Source organism: Mangifera indica, chromosome 9 (genome assembly GCF_011075055.1).
Source record: "Mangifera indica cultivar Alphonso chromosome 9, CATAS_Mindica_2.1, whole genome shotgun sequence".
In the NCBI taxonomy this organism is placed as follows: Eukaryota; Viridiplantae; Streptophyta; class Magnoliopsida; order Sapindales; family Anacardiaceae; genus Mangifera; species Mangifera indica.
In genome coordinates this window covers 8218454-8235753 of record NC_058145.1, presented here as the reverse complement: position 1 = coordinate 8235753, position 17300 = coordinate 8218454, and the positions used below count along the sequence as shown (strand labels likewise).

General features: G+C 35.4%; 1 protein-coding gene across 1 annotated transcript; it reads right to left on the bottom strand.

Annotated features, from left to right (window-relative positions):
* Positions 1-4547: 4547 nt before the first annotated feature.
* On the bottom strand, positions 4548-15507 carry LOC123226537. The gene is made up of 3 exons (XM_044651064.1): positions 15168-15507; positions 5737-6064; positions 4548-5057 (listed from the first exon to the last, which is right to left on the bottom strand). The coding sequence occupies exons 1-3, from the start codon at positions 15313-15315 to the stop codon at positions 4838-4840; spliced, it is 696 nt and encodes a 231-aa protein (XP_044506999.1). The 5' UTR covers positions 15316-15507; the 3' UTR covers positions 4548-4837.
* Positions 15508-17300: the final 1793 nt, after the last annotated feature.

Below are 17300 nucleotides of genomic sequence, written 5' to 3'. Positions count from 1 at the left end.
AGAATTGGATTGGTTAAATAGCCTGTGAGCTCCTTAACTGTTAAGACGCGTTTTGGGTTACAAAGCCCAGAAGCAAACCCATGATGGACTGTGTGTCCAAAGTGGACAATATCTTAACAGTGGGCCGGGTTATTGGACCTGGGGTGTTACATCCTAGATGTCTAATGAAAGCATGAGATCTCAGATGTTAAATATAAAGCACACCCAATACACTTATTGGTCGGCTTTTAGGCTATAGATACCCTATCATAAAAGGAGTAAGACTTCAGGCCTCTCCTAATATTGTACAAGCATCCCAGATACTAAGATGTCTAATGTTAATGCGTGGACGAGTATCCCAAATACTAAAACACCTTGCATCAATGTGTAACACTCAAATTGGCATCAACGTCATACAGTCTAGCCTAATGTTTTCACAACTATATTGCACACAACTCAATAGCTAAAATAAGATAATACATCGTTTTCAGTTTTTTACTCGAAATCATTTTGATCAAGGTCTAAAATGCTACACATGGGCATTTTATTTTCCTACATGAGCATGATATTCTAAGGAAGCACACACGATTGTGTGTCTCATACCACACATGCATTTGCGTTTCCCTAAATCTACATGCTCATTTATCTTTAACACACAAGAAACTATTTTCATCTAAAAACAATTGGTGTGTTTGACTACTAATACTAGTGTGTGACATCTTTTCTTGTAGAATACGATTTCACATGAATCTATGATTTTTGGTCAACCTAACCAAACCAATAAGGTCATAGGCAATCTTATAACACTACTAATATATCCCCCACATTCCAAAACAACGAAACTCCCCATAAGTATTCAAATCATAATTTTAATTTACATATGTATAATAGCAACAAGATAATTAGTACAATAAATATTCAACTTAGGATATAACATCATGTAATCCTCAACAAGGAACAACATTACACATACATGCATTCAATCTTACATAACAGGTTATAAGTAATCTCATAAGCTTATCCATATGCCACTTAATCCCACGATTCACCAAAACATAAAGAAACTTATACAATAACACTAACTCACTAATACTCCACAATCTCACCAAAACAACATAATAACCATAATCAATTACATAAACAAATCATAAAACTGTAAAAAGCACATTCAACTATAACTCAGTTTCCACATAACAAAATATAAAGAAGGTTCACCAACTTACCTTTCTTCTGATGATCAAGCAAGCCTTTTCGTGGCTTTGGTGAATTTTCGACAACTCCTTACGTCCCTAGGCTTCAAAGTCTCTCTCAAGGCTCTCAACTTACCACTTTTACTCTAAAATTAATATGAGAATATGTGCCAAACGCCTTTACATTTCTTTTTATTTTAACTAAAATTCACGACACACATTTGTGTGCCACCATACATATGGGGGTGTTTGCGGTTATACATTAATGATAATTTCCAAATTCATCACAAAATTGGTCTATATCCATAATTTCAAATTGTTGAATACACATGGGCAAATGAAGTCCCTCACACAACTATGTAGATCCAAAGTCACAAAATACAATACAATAAGTATAATCAAGAGGTAAATAATGAAACTAACTTTGGGCATATTTGTGGGTGTTACATGTACTTTTTGATATAATCATACTTTGAATTAATAAAATGATAATCTTTATCTTAAATTATGTGTACAATTTGAATAAATGCCCTTAGAATAGTATGAGACGTTCAATGCATGTTAATTGATCATGAAGATCCTATATTCACATTAAGTGTCATTTTTTAAATTGTTCATAGTTCTGATATTACCTTGACTATAGGTAAATATAAAATAGTTAGAATTATCAGTGTTAAATGATCTTATCGAAAAGTGATAATTGATTTTATGTGTCAAATATGTTCGTTGACAATTTGGTGCAACACATAGGTGTAGATTGTAGACGTGTCTAATGGACATACTTACAAAAAGGATTTTATATAGATGGTTGTTCCAATATCTATTAAATAAATGCTTAGGTTGTGCATTATTGGTTTTTCTTCATTGTCCTTTTTTTGTGATATATCAAGGTGTTTATTATGAAATTCTAGGTTTATTAGTTTGAAGAAGTTTTGGTTGAATTTGTTTTTTCTTTTTTTGGTTGCCTACCAGGTATTTGATAAAATGCCTAAACGGATGTTTGATTGACCATACAGTCACCAACTAACAATTCTTACTCTCAACCACATTTCCCCATGCAAGATTAAGCAGGATTGAGTTGGAGCCTAGAGCCAAACGCCCTGCATGTGGCTCATCCATGATAACTTCTTTGGATTTGCATGAACAAGCGGACCAAACAAGAAAAAAAACAACCAAATGGAACAACTAACTATGGCTCTTGGCCTAGACAAGAGGACGGTGAGGTCAAAGTACTTATAGTGATGTTTGGGGGAAAAACAAAAGGGTGGCTATAGTGAAAGGCTAAGATGAGGAGGAAAATAAATAGAGCACTTACGGTGTGTTTGGTTTGAGCAATTTTTTATTATTAAAAGTAAAAAATTATCTTTAAGATAGATTACCTAAAAGATTACTAGGTATAAATTATTATTATGTTTGATAAAATTTGATAAAAATTAGTAAGTATAAATAATTATTGTGTTTAGTTAAAGATAATAAAAGAATAGTAAGATATTGTTTTACTTAAATGTTTTTAGATTTGATTATTTTAAAATATTTTTTCTACTACTTTTTATATTAATTGAAAATTATGGGATTTTTGTCTTAAAAAAATTATAAGTAAGAATATAATTATAATAAAATCAAGATTACCTTAATAATATTTTAATATTTAAGGTGAATGTGATAATCACATTATCTTTTATATTATTTGTCATATCACCATTAGTAATAAAAAATTACTGTAATCTCTTATTACTGATAAATCAAACAAAGAAATGCTAATAATAAAATATAAATTATTAAGATAATATTTTATTTCAGCAAACCAAATAGCCTCTTAATGTGAAAATGTAATTTATTTATATTATTAAGGTTGTAAGTGATATAATTATTTAAAAAAAAAAAGTAACAAGTGATATTAACCTTTTTATATATTATACAAAGTGAAAAATATATCCTTTGAAAGCTCAAAAACTAGTGTTTGCTTTGATGTAAGAATGATAAAATAGATTTTTCAAACTTAAAATGTAAACAATTGTCGTTTCATCAAAGTATGGATGGGAAACAATCATTCGCTCTTCTATTAACTTCCCTAAATATATAAGGGTTCTAATAAATAGGCTTATCAATCAAGCCTGCCCAATCACGTCCAACATGCTCAAGCTTGGAGTCAAAATTTTTTTTGAACTTAGGCTTCAACAAGGCCATTTGAGCTTATTGTTTTTTTTTTTTTGGCATGTTAACATCACCAGCTAATTCATTGTTTCACAATCCACACTCTAAATTAATTTATACTTACACATGCATGCCCTAATCTTTGAGACAAATATATAACTATTGACAAAATCAACCAAGTAGCATTCCTCAATGACGCCGACGACTGCATGAGGTCTGTGCAACATGTAGGCCACAACAGTTGTTCATGCCAAAGGACAAATGCGTAACTTAAGGAAGCAGAGGTAAAAGCCCTACACCCACGCATGACATTCCACATTTGAGAAAATACGCAACAACTCTGTGGGCCTCAATAGCCCCGCAACAAAGCAAGGCATGCAAGTAACACGTAGCGTGTCTGGTGTCAACCCCACACCCCGTAGAGGGCTCAAGCGAAAAGGGACAACAATATGATCAAATTCCATCACGTCAGTAAACAACACAGGATATTAAGAGCACCCATGAGACATGTTTGTGCTCGAGGAAACACTGAAGACAATGGGCAACCGACAATTCGATGCACAAGCATAAAGCTTGCCAACCCACGCCATCAAAACACCATTCACTCACTCATTGCGTTCACTTGAAAACAATCATACCAAACAAACCATACCTTGATAACAGTAGTCATCAAACATACGAATGCATTGAGCAAAGACACCCCAACATTGCAGGATGCAAAAGACTTTCATTGTTGATATTCAAGTCTAGTTCATTTAAATATTTCCGGTTTCAGGTGGAGTTTATAGTCTAAACCAGACTTGAAATTACGTGCAAAGACTAACATTTTTAACATTTCCCCTTTGTTCCAAAACAATAATAACAAATGAAACCAAAGAAATGGTATAGGATTGTTTCTTCATGTTGAGTTTCATCTAGGCAAAAACACATAATAATAAAACTATATATGCAAATAATGCATAACTCTGTATACAAACAATGACATGTCAATATATGAATGAGTATTACTTAATCTTTAATTTAAAACTACACAATTATACAATAACATGTTATTATTTGTACAAATAACACTATTTATGCACATGGTGCCACCACAACCATGGTGACCCTTTGTTATTCCAATGGCCCTCTTCTTTTTTTTATTAGTTACATAGTCTAGCTGCCATTGTTTGCTAATATATGTTGATGATGAGATCAATATATAGGAGACGCACAATGTGCACATGTTAAAATCTCTGGTCTAAAGTTTTATGTATCAAATCCTCCAAAGATGAACAAATTTAATCTAGTTATGCCCAACTATTGATCTCTATCATATCATGGCTATTACAAGATAATTTTGTGTAGTAGAAGCAGAAAAAGATTAAAAAATCTGAAGGCTTAAACTAGACAATTTCAAGTGAAAAGTGGGAAAAACAAACATTCCTCCCAATCAAGCCAATTGTTTACATTACGTGGTCAGTGGTTCATAATTATATGCAGATTTTTTTTTTTTATATATGCTAACAAACCTGTTAGAAGGCAATAAGTTTCCTATTTAATTGCTCTCCAGTATAACCTCCATGACTATGATCTTGATGTTGATCATGATCGTGAAAAACAAGTGTCAAAATTCCAACCAAGCATAGCACTGATCCTACAAGAAGTTTGTCATACCTCTCCACCCAATGAAATTTCAACTGGCTTGCGCCGTAAAATGATAGAGCCACCAGTGAGGTCATTACCGTAATGGTGCTGTATTGAAAAATACAACAATCTTTTCTCAATCTCAGCGTTATGATTGAAATATAATCAGTAATGTCATCCAATGAATAATCTTATAAACATTACATCTCAGGCAAGAATTTTCAATCTATAGTAGCTGCATAAGAGCAATTAAATATATAAAAATGGTCAACAACACAAGTTTAGTAACTAGAATATCCACAAGTCACAACAGTTCTGCAACCAGTTAGTTAGGGTTATGGAAGTGCAAAGCCAACTCTAAAGTATGTAAAGTTGTATCTGACAGGGGAAATAATTAAAGATAGTAGCATAAGTAAGGATTCAACCCAAGTAAACAGACCCTAAATTGCTCATATAAGAAGGGCAGACAAGTGAAACCTAAAAAAATTCAGTCCCGGTATAAATGAAGCAAATGATGCTCAATAGAACACTCATAAATGCATATATGTTTTAACTGACGAAAATAAATGATGAAACATAATAGAGAGAAATTAATCAATCATGTTTCCATTTGTCAAACCATGCAACACTTTCTTGTAGCAAATGCAATTATTTTAGCCAGATTTGCTCCAAATTAGCTTTTGCTCAATCAAACAAACAGAGAAACTTATTGATCAAGATAGTTACAAACTAACAAAATAAAACCTGAATATATAAATTAATATTTCTTATGCCTCATTAGAGATACCTGAATAGAAGCACTATGATGGCAACTACCATCATGGAGGATGAATTCCCAACAGCAAGAAACACGGGTAGTGTGGTTGCACAAGGAGATAATGCTGGAACAAGAACAAGCCCAGCAACGGCCATTTTCTCCATTGGCTTGTTGTGAGAATGACTGTGGCCACCTTTCCCAGACACAAACAACAAGACATAGCTACCACCAAGAACTACAAGCAAAAGTGAAGCAAGTTTATGCACAGTCTCTTCACCAGCAATAGTGTTTGCCATGGTGACTGCTGTTATTCCAAGAAGTGAAGTGGATATTACATGCAAAACTGCTCCAAATGCAGCTGCATAATAAGATATACTATTAAGAAGAGTATCAGAAGTATTGCCTCAACAATATTTAAAATAACAACTTATTAGCCTTTCAGGCATTAATTTCGTATAAATGAAGGTTAGAAATAAAATTTCCTAAATGAATCATCAAAGCACTAAGTCCAGAGTGAAACTTTTACAATTATGACTTGTATTGGTAAACTCAGACAATAATCTGAGACAGTACCTAATACAGTAGTAGAGTTTGGTCAAAATGTATAAGATAATTCTCTTTATCTAGGGCTGACCACTGGTCTGTCCAAATCCATTCTGCATTGAGACGGGATAAGTTGAAAGTCAACCCATCTTCCCCAAATGCCTAAATTATATATTAAAATGTGAAAGGATATCAGAATACTTGCTCATAAAACAAAAAAAAGAATTCAAAAGGAAAAAAAAAATTTGATGCTATTAAACTATATTTTCTTCTAACTGAAGTTTGAATAAATTCAAAATTCACCGAATTAAGTTTGATAAGTGTGACATTCACTAAAAAAATACTACAAGAATAACTTCCACATAATTAAGTTGGATAAATGTAAAATCACACCAAAACATCATCTGCAAGAATAACTTTCTAGTTGAGAACATATCTGAGAATTTTTTTGTATACACAGAAAACCCTTGACTGTCCCCTACATTTTCACTGAGTTCTAAACTCAGGGCTACTTAACCAACAGCATCAGTTGTGAAGACTCTAGTGAAATATAATATTAACGGGGGATTATGAATTAAGCTACAATGTTTTGTCACAATGATAAAAAATAGATACAAGTTTCAAATCATTAAATTTGGGGGCATACAACTGTAAATAGTTGTTACAGTTAACATCAAATAGAGACATATCAGTAATTTAATATTATAAATTAAAAAATAAACAACTAAAAGGAATTCAACTAAAAAATTTCTATTCAATAAAACATTGACACATAAAATCTTTCCTCCAATGAAATGCTGCCAACTAGTCCTCCACTCAAAAAAATTAAAAATTAAAAAATAAATAAAAAATCAATGTAAAAAAGAAACTAAAACTAAAAACTTATAGCACAACCTAAAAGAAAAAAATTAAAAAAAAAAAAAAGCAGCGTGATGGAAGCCTCATTTCCAGAGTTTATTTTCGCAGGCCTAAAACAAAAATCCAAAAGAGCAACCCACTAGATGATCCAGCTAGAAGTGTCATGAGATGCAAGGCTGATAAGGATATTCTGGAAAATTCAGATGAAATGCTGGCAGTGGAGAAAGTGCAACAAGTGGTTGGAAATGACCCTGATCATTTGGAAGGAAATGGGTTAGTGGGAAAGAGGCCAACGTATGCAGAAGATTAAGCAAGAAATTAGGCAGCCATGAGGAAAGTGGAAGAGAAAGAGTGCCTATAAATACGAGCATGAAGAGAAGAGACAAGGGAAGAAGACTTTCCAGATTTGATTAAATTCTTAGGAGCTCTTTGTTACTCAATTGCTTTAGAGTTTTGTTGTTGTGTCCTTTTATTTGCTGCTGTTTTGTTGTTTTGATTAATTGGATTGTTATTGCATTGGCTCTGTTAATTTCTATAATTAGATGTTGTGATTGCTACTGCAATTGATGATGTTATTTCCCTTTTCATTAAATAATGAATTACAATTTGTTTGTTGAATTTACATTCTGAAAGTTATGGATCTTATTTTGACATCTTTCTTGTGAGAGATCTGTCATCTTGAGTAATCTGGAGGGATTATTCGGCTGGAATTCTCTGTTCTACAGGTCTGAATCTTCTGCTCTACAAGTCTGAATCTACTATTCTACAGGTCTGCAACAAATTTGGTATCAGAGCCGACGAATCCGATTTATGGTGAAAACTCGAATGGGTAGAAAAGTTGAAGATTTGGAAAAGGATCTAAAAAGTTTGGCTGACAAGGCGGTTTCCATGGACGAGAAATTCATGCAATCTGAAAGCCAGTCGGTGAACCGTTTTGACAAAATTGACAACAATCTCCATGAAATTCGTCAATTGCTTTTACGGGATGTTAAGGGCATGGAAACAGAAATTGTACCACCTTCAACCATCGCGCTATCTTATGATCAGCAGCTACCACCTCTTACCTCGACCCTAGCTCATGGCCAACCGTCAACACCTTTTCCTACTACACCATCTCTGACCACAGCCCCATTGCATGGACAACCGACATATCCCTCCCCTATGCTTCCCTCACAAACTTATTATTCCACAGGTATGAGAGACAACTTCGAACGTCCCTTTCCACCACCATATTCTCATGGTCCAGGAACCACTTACGACGAGACTTCAAGAAACCAATTCATGCCTCGTTATCGTCTAACGGAACAGAGGTGTTGATGAGATCACCTTCATTGAAAGATGGAACTGCCAGTGTTCAATGGAGAAAAACCCTGGGCTGGGCTGCAAAAGTTGAGCATTATTTCCAGATGAAGGGAATGGACGATCGAGAATGGCTTCCAACAGTCATCCTTTGTTTTGAAGGCGAAGCATTGTCGTGGTTTCAATTTCGTGAGCTGTGGCAACCATTCAGAGAGTGGAGGGAGCTTAAGGAAGAGTTGTTTCTTCATTTTGGATCATCGCAACACCGGTCACCGTACAAACAAATCATCCTTCACTGACAAACAGGGACAGTAGCAAAATATCGAGCACGGTTCGAGTAGTTGGTCACCATGTTGCCGATTGTATCTATTGAATAGGTGCGTGAAGCCTTCTTGGCTGGCCTTAAACATCATATTCAGGCAGAGTTGCGTCTGCTGGCACCGGCAGATCTCAAAACACTGATACAGATGGCGGCTAAGATAAAGCAGAGAGATTGGGCTTTGCACAGGTCAGGTTTAATTGGAGGGGTCGATCAGGTTCCAGGTCAAGCCAACTTGTTGTTGAATACACCCACTCCATATTTAGCGCACCCCTTCAATAAAATGACAAGCTCAAACCCAAATTAATATCCTACTCACCCACAACCCACTCAAGAAATTTCTAATTTCACCAATCCAACTACTATGCAACCCCACATGACCCAACCTTCTTTGGCCCAAAACACTAACCCAAGCCCCACACCAACTCAAACTCAAAGCCCACACACAAACACTTTTCACACACCGGAATTCCAACCCGTTACGCCCTCCCAAGCCCAATATCCCTATCCACACACCTACCCGACCCAACCCCAACCCCAACCCCAACCAGTCCACCCATCCATACACCCAAACCCAGCACAAAACCCATCATCTTACCCCGCCATTCCATCTCCACTCCTCAACTCGCTGCATCTACCTTCGAGCGTCGCCGAAACTCAGCCAACAACCATCCTATCCGCGTCCGTACCACAAACTTCGATCCACCGTACCGACAAACGCTCCACCCAACCGACACCAACGCCAACTTCTACTACGATCTCTCTCAATAGAAGGCTGCCACCACCACAGCAACCACGACGTCTCTCCCAACAAGATGCGCCCCCACCACAACAACATTGACGTTTCTCCCAGCAAGAACTCAAGTTTCGATATAATCAGAAACTCTACTACAAATGCAGTGACAAATACAGCCCCACCCATGACTGTCCATACAAGCAATTCCGACTAATGCTTTGTGAGAGTGATGTAATGGAAGAAGAAGACTCTTCAGTAGATGTCGACGAGATGCAGCCAGTGAAGACACCAACCATTGAACTATCCCGTCATTCAGTGGCAGGGGTAAACTCCCCCAAAACGATGAAACTACAGGGCATTATAATAGGAGAACCGGTAATCGTTTTAATTGATTGTGGAACGACCAACAGTTTCCTCTCTCAACAATTGGTGTCCGCTTTAGCGTTGCCTGTTCAACAGAAACGATTTACAGTGACAGTTGGAACAGGGAAATAAATCACAGGAGGAGGAATTTGTAAGAATGTTAAGCTGATAATAGGAGAAATTAACTTTGTGCAAAACTATTTAATATTTCAATTAGGCAATATCGACGTCATTCTCGAAATTGATTAGCTAGCCACCCTCGGCATAGTACGCAGTGATTGAAATTCGTTGACAATGTGGTTCGAATGAAAAGGGCAGCAAGTCACACTTCAAGGAGATCTTTCCTTAGACACTCAGGAAGCCTCTCACAAATCTATCTGGAAGACACTAAAAAAAAGCAAGATGTGATACTTAATTGAGTTGGCTGCAGCAGACATGAACTTCCCTTCAGAAGAGCAATTGACATCGAAAATTTCTTCCCTACTATAGAATTATCACCAACTGTTTTACAAACCAAAAAGTCTCCCACCCCAACGTCCTCATGACCATGCCATACGCTTGATCGAAGGGGCCACACCATCAAGTATCCGATCTTATCGATATCCCCACCATCAAAAGAATGAAGGTGAAAGGCAAGTTCGTGAAATGCTACAAGTCGGCATCATTCGCTCTAGTGTCAATCCCTATTCTAGTCCGGTGTTACTCGTCCAGAAAAAAGATAGAGGCTGGCGTTTTTGTGTGGACTACAAGGCATTGAACAAACTCACTATCCTAGGTAAGTTTCCTATACCTGTTATTGATAAACTTTTAGATGAATTATCTAGTGCAACTATTTTTAGTAAGCTAAATTTAAAGTTTGGATATCATCAAATACGTATTGCGGAAGCTTATGTAGAAAAAACTGTATTCCGAACCTATAATAGTCATTATGAATTCTTAGTAATGTCGTTTGGGTTATCCAATGCTCCAGCTACTTTTCAGGTCTTGATGAATAAAATTTTTCGAGACTAATTAAGACGTTTTATCCTTGTCTTTTTTGATGATATCTTAATCTACCGTAAGACATTAGCAGATCACCTGAAGCACTTAGATACAGCCTTGTGCCTTCTTTCCAAGCATCAGTTGGTATTGAATCGAAAGAAGTGCTTATTTGGGGTATCTCGTCTTGAATATTTGGGTCATATTATTTCAACCGAGGGAGTTGCCGCTAACCCTAGAAAGAATCAATGTATGGTTGATTGGCCACGTCCAAGAAATATCAGTGAACTCTGTGGATTCTTGGGTCTCACTGGTTATTATAGACGTTTCGTGCGAGATTATGGACGAATTGCAGCCCCACTTACTCAGTTATTAAAGAAGAACTCTTTTCAGTGGAATGATGAAGCAACGACCGCATTCGAAGCCCTCAAGAAGGCCATGACCACGGTCCCTGTACTTGCCATGCCAAATTTCACTCAAACCTTTGTTGTTGAAACGGATGCCTCAGCTAATGGAATTGGAGTTGTTCTTGTGCAAGAGAATCGACCAATATCCTTCATGAGTCATATACTATCACAGCGGAATAAGACAAAATCAATTTACAAAAAGGAGTTGATGGCCATTGTCATAGCCCTTCAAAAATGGCGACATTATTTATTGGGAAGGCACTTTATTGTCCGCACCGATCAAAAGAGCCTCAAACACCTTATGGAATAGACAATTGTCAGTAGCAATCAACAGAGATGGGTTATGAAGCTATTGGGATATGATTTTGAAATTCAATACCGCTCTGGGGTAGAAAACAAAGCTGCAGATACTCTATCTAGGCTACCCTTAGAATCAATGTCACTGAACTCTCTCTCTGCAAGCCATTGGATAAACGGTGCCATTATAGATGAAGAGGTTCGATTTGATGCTCATTACAAAGGTAGAATACAGGATTTATTAAAGGATCCAACAAGTCACGCCAACTTTGAGTTGAAGCACGACACTTTGTTCTACAAAGAGAGATTGGTTATCACTCCTCAGTCTAATATTCTTCCAACTATCTTGAATGAGTTCCACTCGTCCCTATTTAGAGGTCGTTCGGGATTTTTCCTAACTTATAAGAGGATTGTTGCAATGTTTTATTGGCTTGAAATGAAAAAAACTATTAAGGACTTTGTCGCAAATTGTGAAACGTGCCATCACAATAAATACGAGGCTATGAGTCCTGCAGGATTATTGCAACCCTTGCTAGTGACAGATAGAGTTTGAGAAGACATTTCAATGGATTCCATTGGCAGCCTACCTCGATCTAATAAAGGTCATACTATTTTAGTGGTGGTAGACCGACTGACAAAGTATAATCACTTCCTGCCCCTCTCTCACCCTTACATAGCAAAAGAAGTAGCCGCGATATTCGCTAAAGAAATTGTTCGTCTCCATGGTTACCCTCGTTCAATTGTATCCAATCAAGACAATTTATTTATGAGTCAATTTTGGGCTGAGCTATTTCGTTCTGTGGGTACCACTTTAAAATTCAGTAGTGCTTACCATGCACAGACCGATGGTCAAACTGAGATTGTGAATAAGACCCTCGAGACTTATCTTCATTGTTTTTGTATTCAACAGCCTCGTGGGTGGATTAAATGGCTATCGTGGGCAAAGTACTGGTACAACACCACGTTTCATAGCTCTATTGGTATGACCCCATTTAAGGCTGTTTATGGGCATGACCCTTTTGCTTTACTCTGATAGGACTCTGCTACTTCAAAAATTGATGATGTGAATAACTACCTTCAGCAGCGTGATGTTATTCTAATTGAATTGAAGGAAAAATTGAACATCACAAAGGAGCGCATGAAAAGGCAAGCTGATTTAAAGTATTTCTTAAATTATAGCCTTATCGTTTTAAGAAAGGAGAAGGACTATTTCCCACCCAACTTTTGATGTGTTTTCAAAATGCCACCCACGGCATATGAAAATCCACTTTTTCCACCCATGACCAAACTGTCGTCCAATTTTTCAGTTAGGGACAGGGGCAAAACCGTCATTTTACTTTTAAAAACTTAAAACTTTAAAATTTTACCGTTTCCCCCCTCCAGGTTTTAAAAATTAATAACTAACCCATCCTCAAAGTTTGAAAAGTTTAGATTTCACCCCTAGGGTTTGCTTCCTTCTCCGGCCACCACCGACGGCCTACTCATTCGACCGATCTCCCATCTTCGACTACAGAGGACGACGAAGGACGACCCTTCGTAGCCCAGATCTGGACGACGAAGCGTCGTCCAATCTAGAAGAACAGACGAAGGACGACGCTTCGTCATCCTTCATCGTCGCGTCTGGACAACGCAACGAGCGACGAAGGATGATGAAGCGTCGTCCTTCGTCGTCTGGGTGGAGCGACGAAGAGAGATCTCTTCGTCGCACGGTGGTGCGACGAAGAGATTTCCGTCTGTACAATTTGTTTGTTGAATTTACATTCTGAAAGTTATGGATCTTATTTTGACATCTTTCTTGTGAGAGATCTGTCATCTTGAGTAATCTGGAGGCATTATTCGGCTGGAATTCTCTGTTCTACAGGTCTAAATCTTCTGCTCTACAAGTCTGAATTTGCTATTCTACAGGTCTGCAACACAGCGCTACTTGATGCCAACACCACCGACCAAGATCTTTCTCTGAGTAGTCAGATCGGGGCCAATGTCATTGATGGCCAGAGTAAGGTGTACACAAAGCATGCAACATCTGGATAATGATGAAATCTGCGTACTGGAGCTTCAGTAGCAGGTGTTCTTTCCATATAAGAATCATTTGTCAAAGGTTTAACCCAAATAACAATTTGGTTTTGTTTGGAAGTAGTTTTCCAACAAATCTTTTCCACAAGGGTGCTCATTTGTCTACATCCAATGCATGGACTTTTGGAGACAAGAAGACAAAATAGCCTCCTGGCCAAGCAGTAACCTATCCAGCTCAAGAAGAAGAAATCCATTCCTTTGAAGCCAATCAATCCTAGAGAAGTTGTCAAAATTTTTAACACACATTACTCTATCCAAGGTAAACAAAGATTTGATTTTGATGAACTTGACTTACATGCAGAATTGAAGGAATATACTTATCAACTCCATAATGAAAGTGATTGCTGAAATTATATCCACATTAATAAGGGGTATTTAAGAATTTTTGGTTTTTTCAGTTTAAGTTCATGCTAATAACCCTTAGATTGTTCCTAAATTGAATGATTAGAAACCTGCTTATTTTTTATCATTTTGATAAAACATTGTACATAATATCCATATTTTAAGCATGCGGCCCTAACGGAATTTGAACCCTGAGCACAAAGAATTTACTCAGCTGTTTAAGTTGGGATATAAAAAACATTAAGCAAACCAAAAGCCTTTCCAATACTGCAGAATTTATCACACAAATGAACATAAACAGTCCTTGTCTGTTAAAACTTGAAATCAGAAATTCCACTTGTCTCCATCTAAAAGATCATTGTCAACCACAATGTATTCATTATAAGAGATCCATGGATACATAACAAAATGTGTTATTCAAAGATCTACAGTGATATTTTTCCCATTTAGTCTAAGGAGACTCAAAATAGCTCTTTCTCTTCTCATAACCCTCATATTCTCCTATGTTATCTTTGACTACTAAGATTTGAATATCTTTAAAGTTGGGAGAGATATCTATTAGCGTTTACAACTAAGATCTGAATTACTTACTCAGCTTTCAGGTCCGAGATCTGAGTAAAGGACAGAAACATAATATAACATTTAGAACTATAACAAAATATAATCAAATTAAGCTTCAACAAGCAATAGCGTTTTTCTAAAAGGTATTGCTTTAAAATTCACATCCTTAGTTCCCGATTTATAAAGATGGACAAGAAAACACACCACAATACAGCTCTGAAAAAAAATCACCTTCATGTTGTTACTCATCAAGGAAAATGCATTTCATGAGTCAAACTGATGGTTTTCAAACCGCTGCAATGTGTGCTATGCTATGAAGCAAAAACAAGCTTAATATCAACCACCAGCGCATAATCATATATCCCTGAATATATAATGTAAAAGAATCTAATAGATTTCCAATCACCGCATCTTCTTCTTTTTCAACCAACACAAATAAGTTCATAAAAAATTGCATGAAGCTTAAATTTTTAAAATTGATGCAGCTAGAAAATACAATGTAAGCAGCGTTAAACATCTAACATTTCTCAGAAATTCATGGTTAAAAAATATCAACTGAATCTCAGATGTTACTATAAACACTATAATTCAAGGGCTCCTAATAAGCAGATGTTTCATTATCAGAATGACATAACAAATTGTTTCAATTAAACAAAACAGATAAATAAAAATGAAGGAAACATACTGACGAAAAGGATTTTGGAGAGACTCCATTTCTGAGCGCGGCCGACTATGGAGAAAGGAAGCCAATGCGTCGGGATAAAGGAATGAAGAAGCGAAACGGTGGCGACGCCTCCAATTGTTGACAGACCTTCTGCACTGAAACTATTCATCTTCCAAAATTCCACTGTTATTTTTCTTCTTTGCCTTTCCTTATTATGTTCAACACAAGGAAAATCGGACGAGTAACTATGGTGTTCCTAGATCTGAAAATAAGTTTAATCAACTACCAGATTCACAGCTTTCAACTGTTACAGGCTACCAACCGTGTGAATTTGGTGTTAAATGCTGGAACTGGAAAATTTGGCTTCAAAATTGAAATAAAAAATACTTTAAGATTAACAAACCCATATCTATATTTGATTTACATTCACCGCCCACTAGTGTTGGAAATGAAATTAAAACCCACATTCTGATTCTATTACATCTGTTAAAGTTAACTTACATGAATAAAGTTTTACAATTTGGGCAATTTTTTACCATGGTTGAAATTATAATTCCACCAAATATTTTTTATTTTGATTGATTAGACATTTATTTTGCTACATAATATTTCGTTATACACTAAATATATTATAAAATATTGCTTCTTGTAACTGTTGACTGATTACTCAGTACCTTCGTTGTGGCAGGAATGCGCCTTGAGGAGTGATGAAGGGGTTTCTGACTTCAACATCACGGCTTTCAGATTTGTGATGTAAAAGTAATTTTCAAGATTAAAACACCATTTAAATATGGGAAATTATAATAAATACCTAAAATAAAGTGTGTTAAATAAAATTACTCAAAACTCTAAAAATTAAGTAAAAATGCCCTCAACTTAGGAAATGACTAAACTGCCCTTATATTAAACCTACATTTCCTATGGATTTACTGTTCAAATTCAAATAAAATTCAAATCTCCCATGGGTCTCATATGGGCTCAAAGGGTTTTACTCGTTTTCGTTGATTTTCATGTTTTTCGACAATAAAAAATAACAAATAAGGATAGTACATTATCCACTTCTTATTTAAATCAATTTATTGTTAGGAATATTGAGATTTGAGGGGGATTTTGAGGTTTGAATGTTTAGGGTTCTAATTTTGAATAATACATAAAATATTTTGATTCTTCGTTGTTTTGTTTGAATTTCTTGAGGGGTTTTGTATTATTGGATGTGTAGATTTGATTTGTGTTGAAATTAGTAGGGGTGAACAAAACCAGCTAACCGAACCGAATTTTCAGTTTTATAAAAATTACGAACTGTTTTACACATTAACTGATTTATAACTGATCCGAATTTTTGTTTACCCAATTTTGAACCGAATTTTAACAATTAATTTTTCAATTAAGTTTTTAATATAAATTGTTTTCTTTTCTAATTTTAGCTTTCACTAAACACTAAAGTTAAGTAAATTTTAAATGATTCTATGTTTAATATAAATACATACAAATATGATTCAATTGAATATTAAATTAATTTACAAATTAGGAAATTAAAGAAGTGTAGATCGGTAACATATTCTTTTTGCACTTTACGTCAATATCTTCAACCTATAGATAATTAATGAATCAAGAAAATAAGTTAAAAAAAAAACTAGCATTAGAAAATTCTCTTACACCTAAATATAAATTCAATATCATTCATTTCACATACCAAGATGTTGAACATATAGTCAATAAATTTTTTAAACAATAACTATGTAACTAAATGAACAACACACAAAATAAAAAAATAAATAGAGAAATAAAAACTTAAAACTAAGTATGAGATTGAATTGAATAACTCACCACGAAGATGACAAAATGGCATTGAGACTAGAGAGATTGTATCAATCATCCTCCAAATGAATAGTGGTAGTTTCAGTTGGCGAGGGTGAAAATTCTTCAAAAAATAAAAAACAAATAATACATAAGATATAAATAAACCCATTTCATGATTATATCATTTAATATAACTATTTTTAAATCACAATCAATCATAATATTTACAACATGTATCATAAACAATTTACAAATTATATATGCATGTTTGTGAATAATTTTACTTTTTACCTGATTCAATGTTTGCTATCTCTTGCAAGCTTTCTTCAATTATAAATGGTTCACGTGATCCTC

What these genes read in the sequence shown, in the direction of transcription:
- LOC123226537 (XM_044651064.1), bottom strand. Translation starts at nt 15,315, where the DNA reads ATGAATAGTTTCAGTGCAGAAGGTCTGTCAACAATTGGAGGCGTCGCC. An exon ending in CTCCAAAATCCTTTTCGTCA is followed by an intron (nt 6,065 to 15,167) that starts GTATGTTTCCTT and finishes CTTATTATGCAG; the next exon opens with CTGCATTTGGAGCAGTTTTG. An exon ending in ATCATAGTGCTTCTATTCAG is followed by an intron (nt 5,058 to 5,736) that starts GTATCTCTAATG and finishes TTTTCAATACAG; the next exon opens with CACCATTACGGTAATGACCT.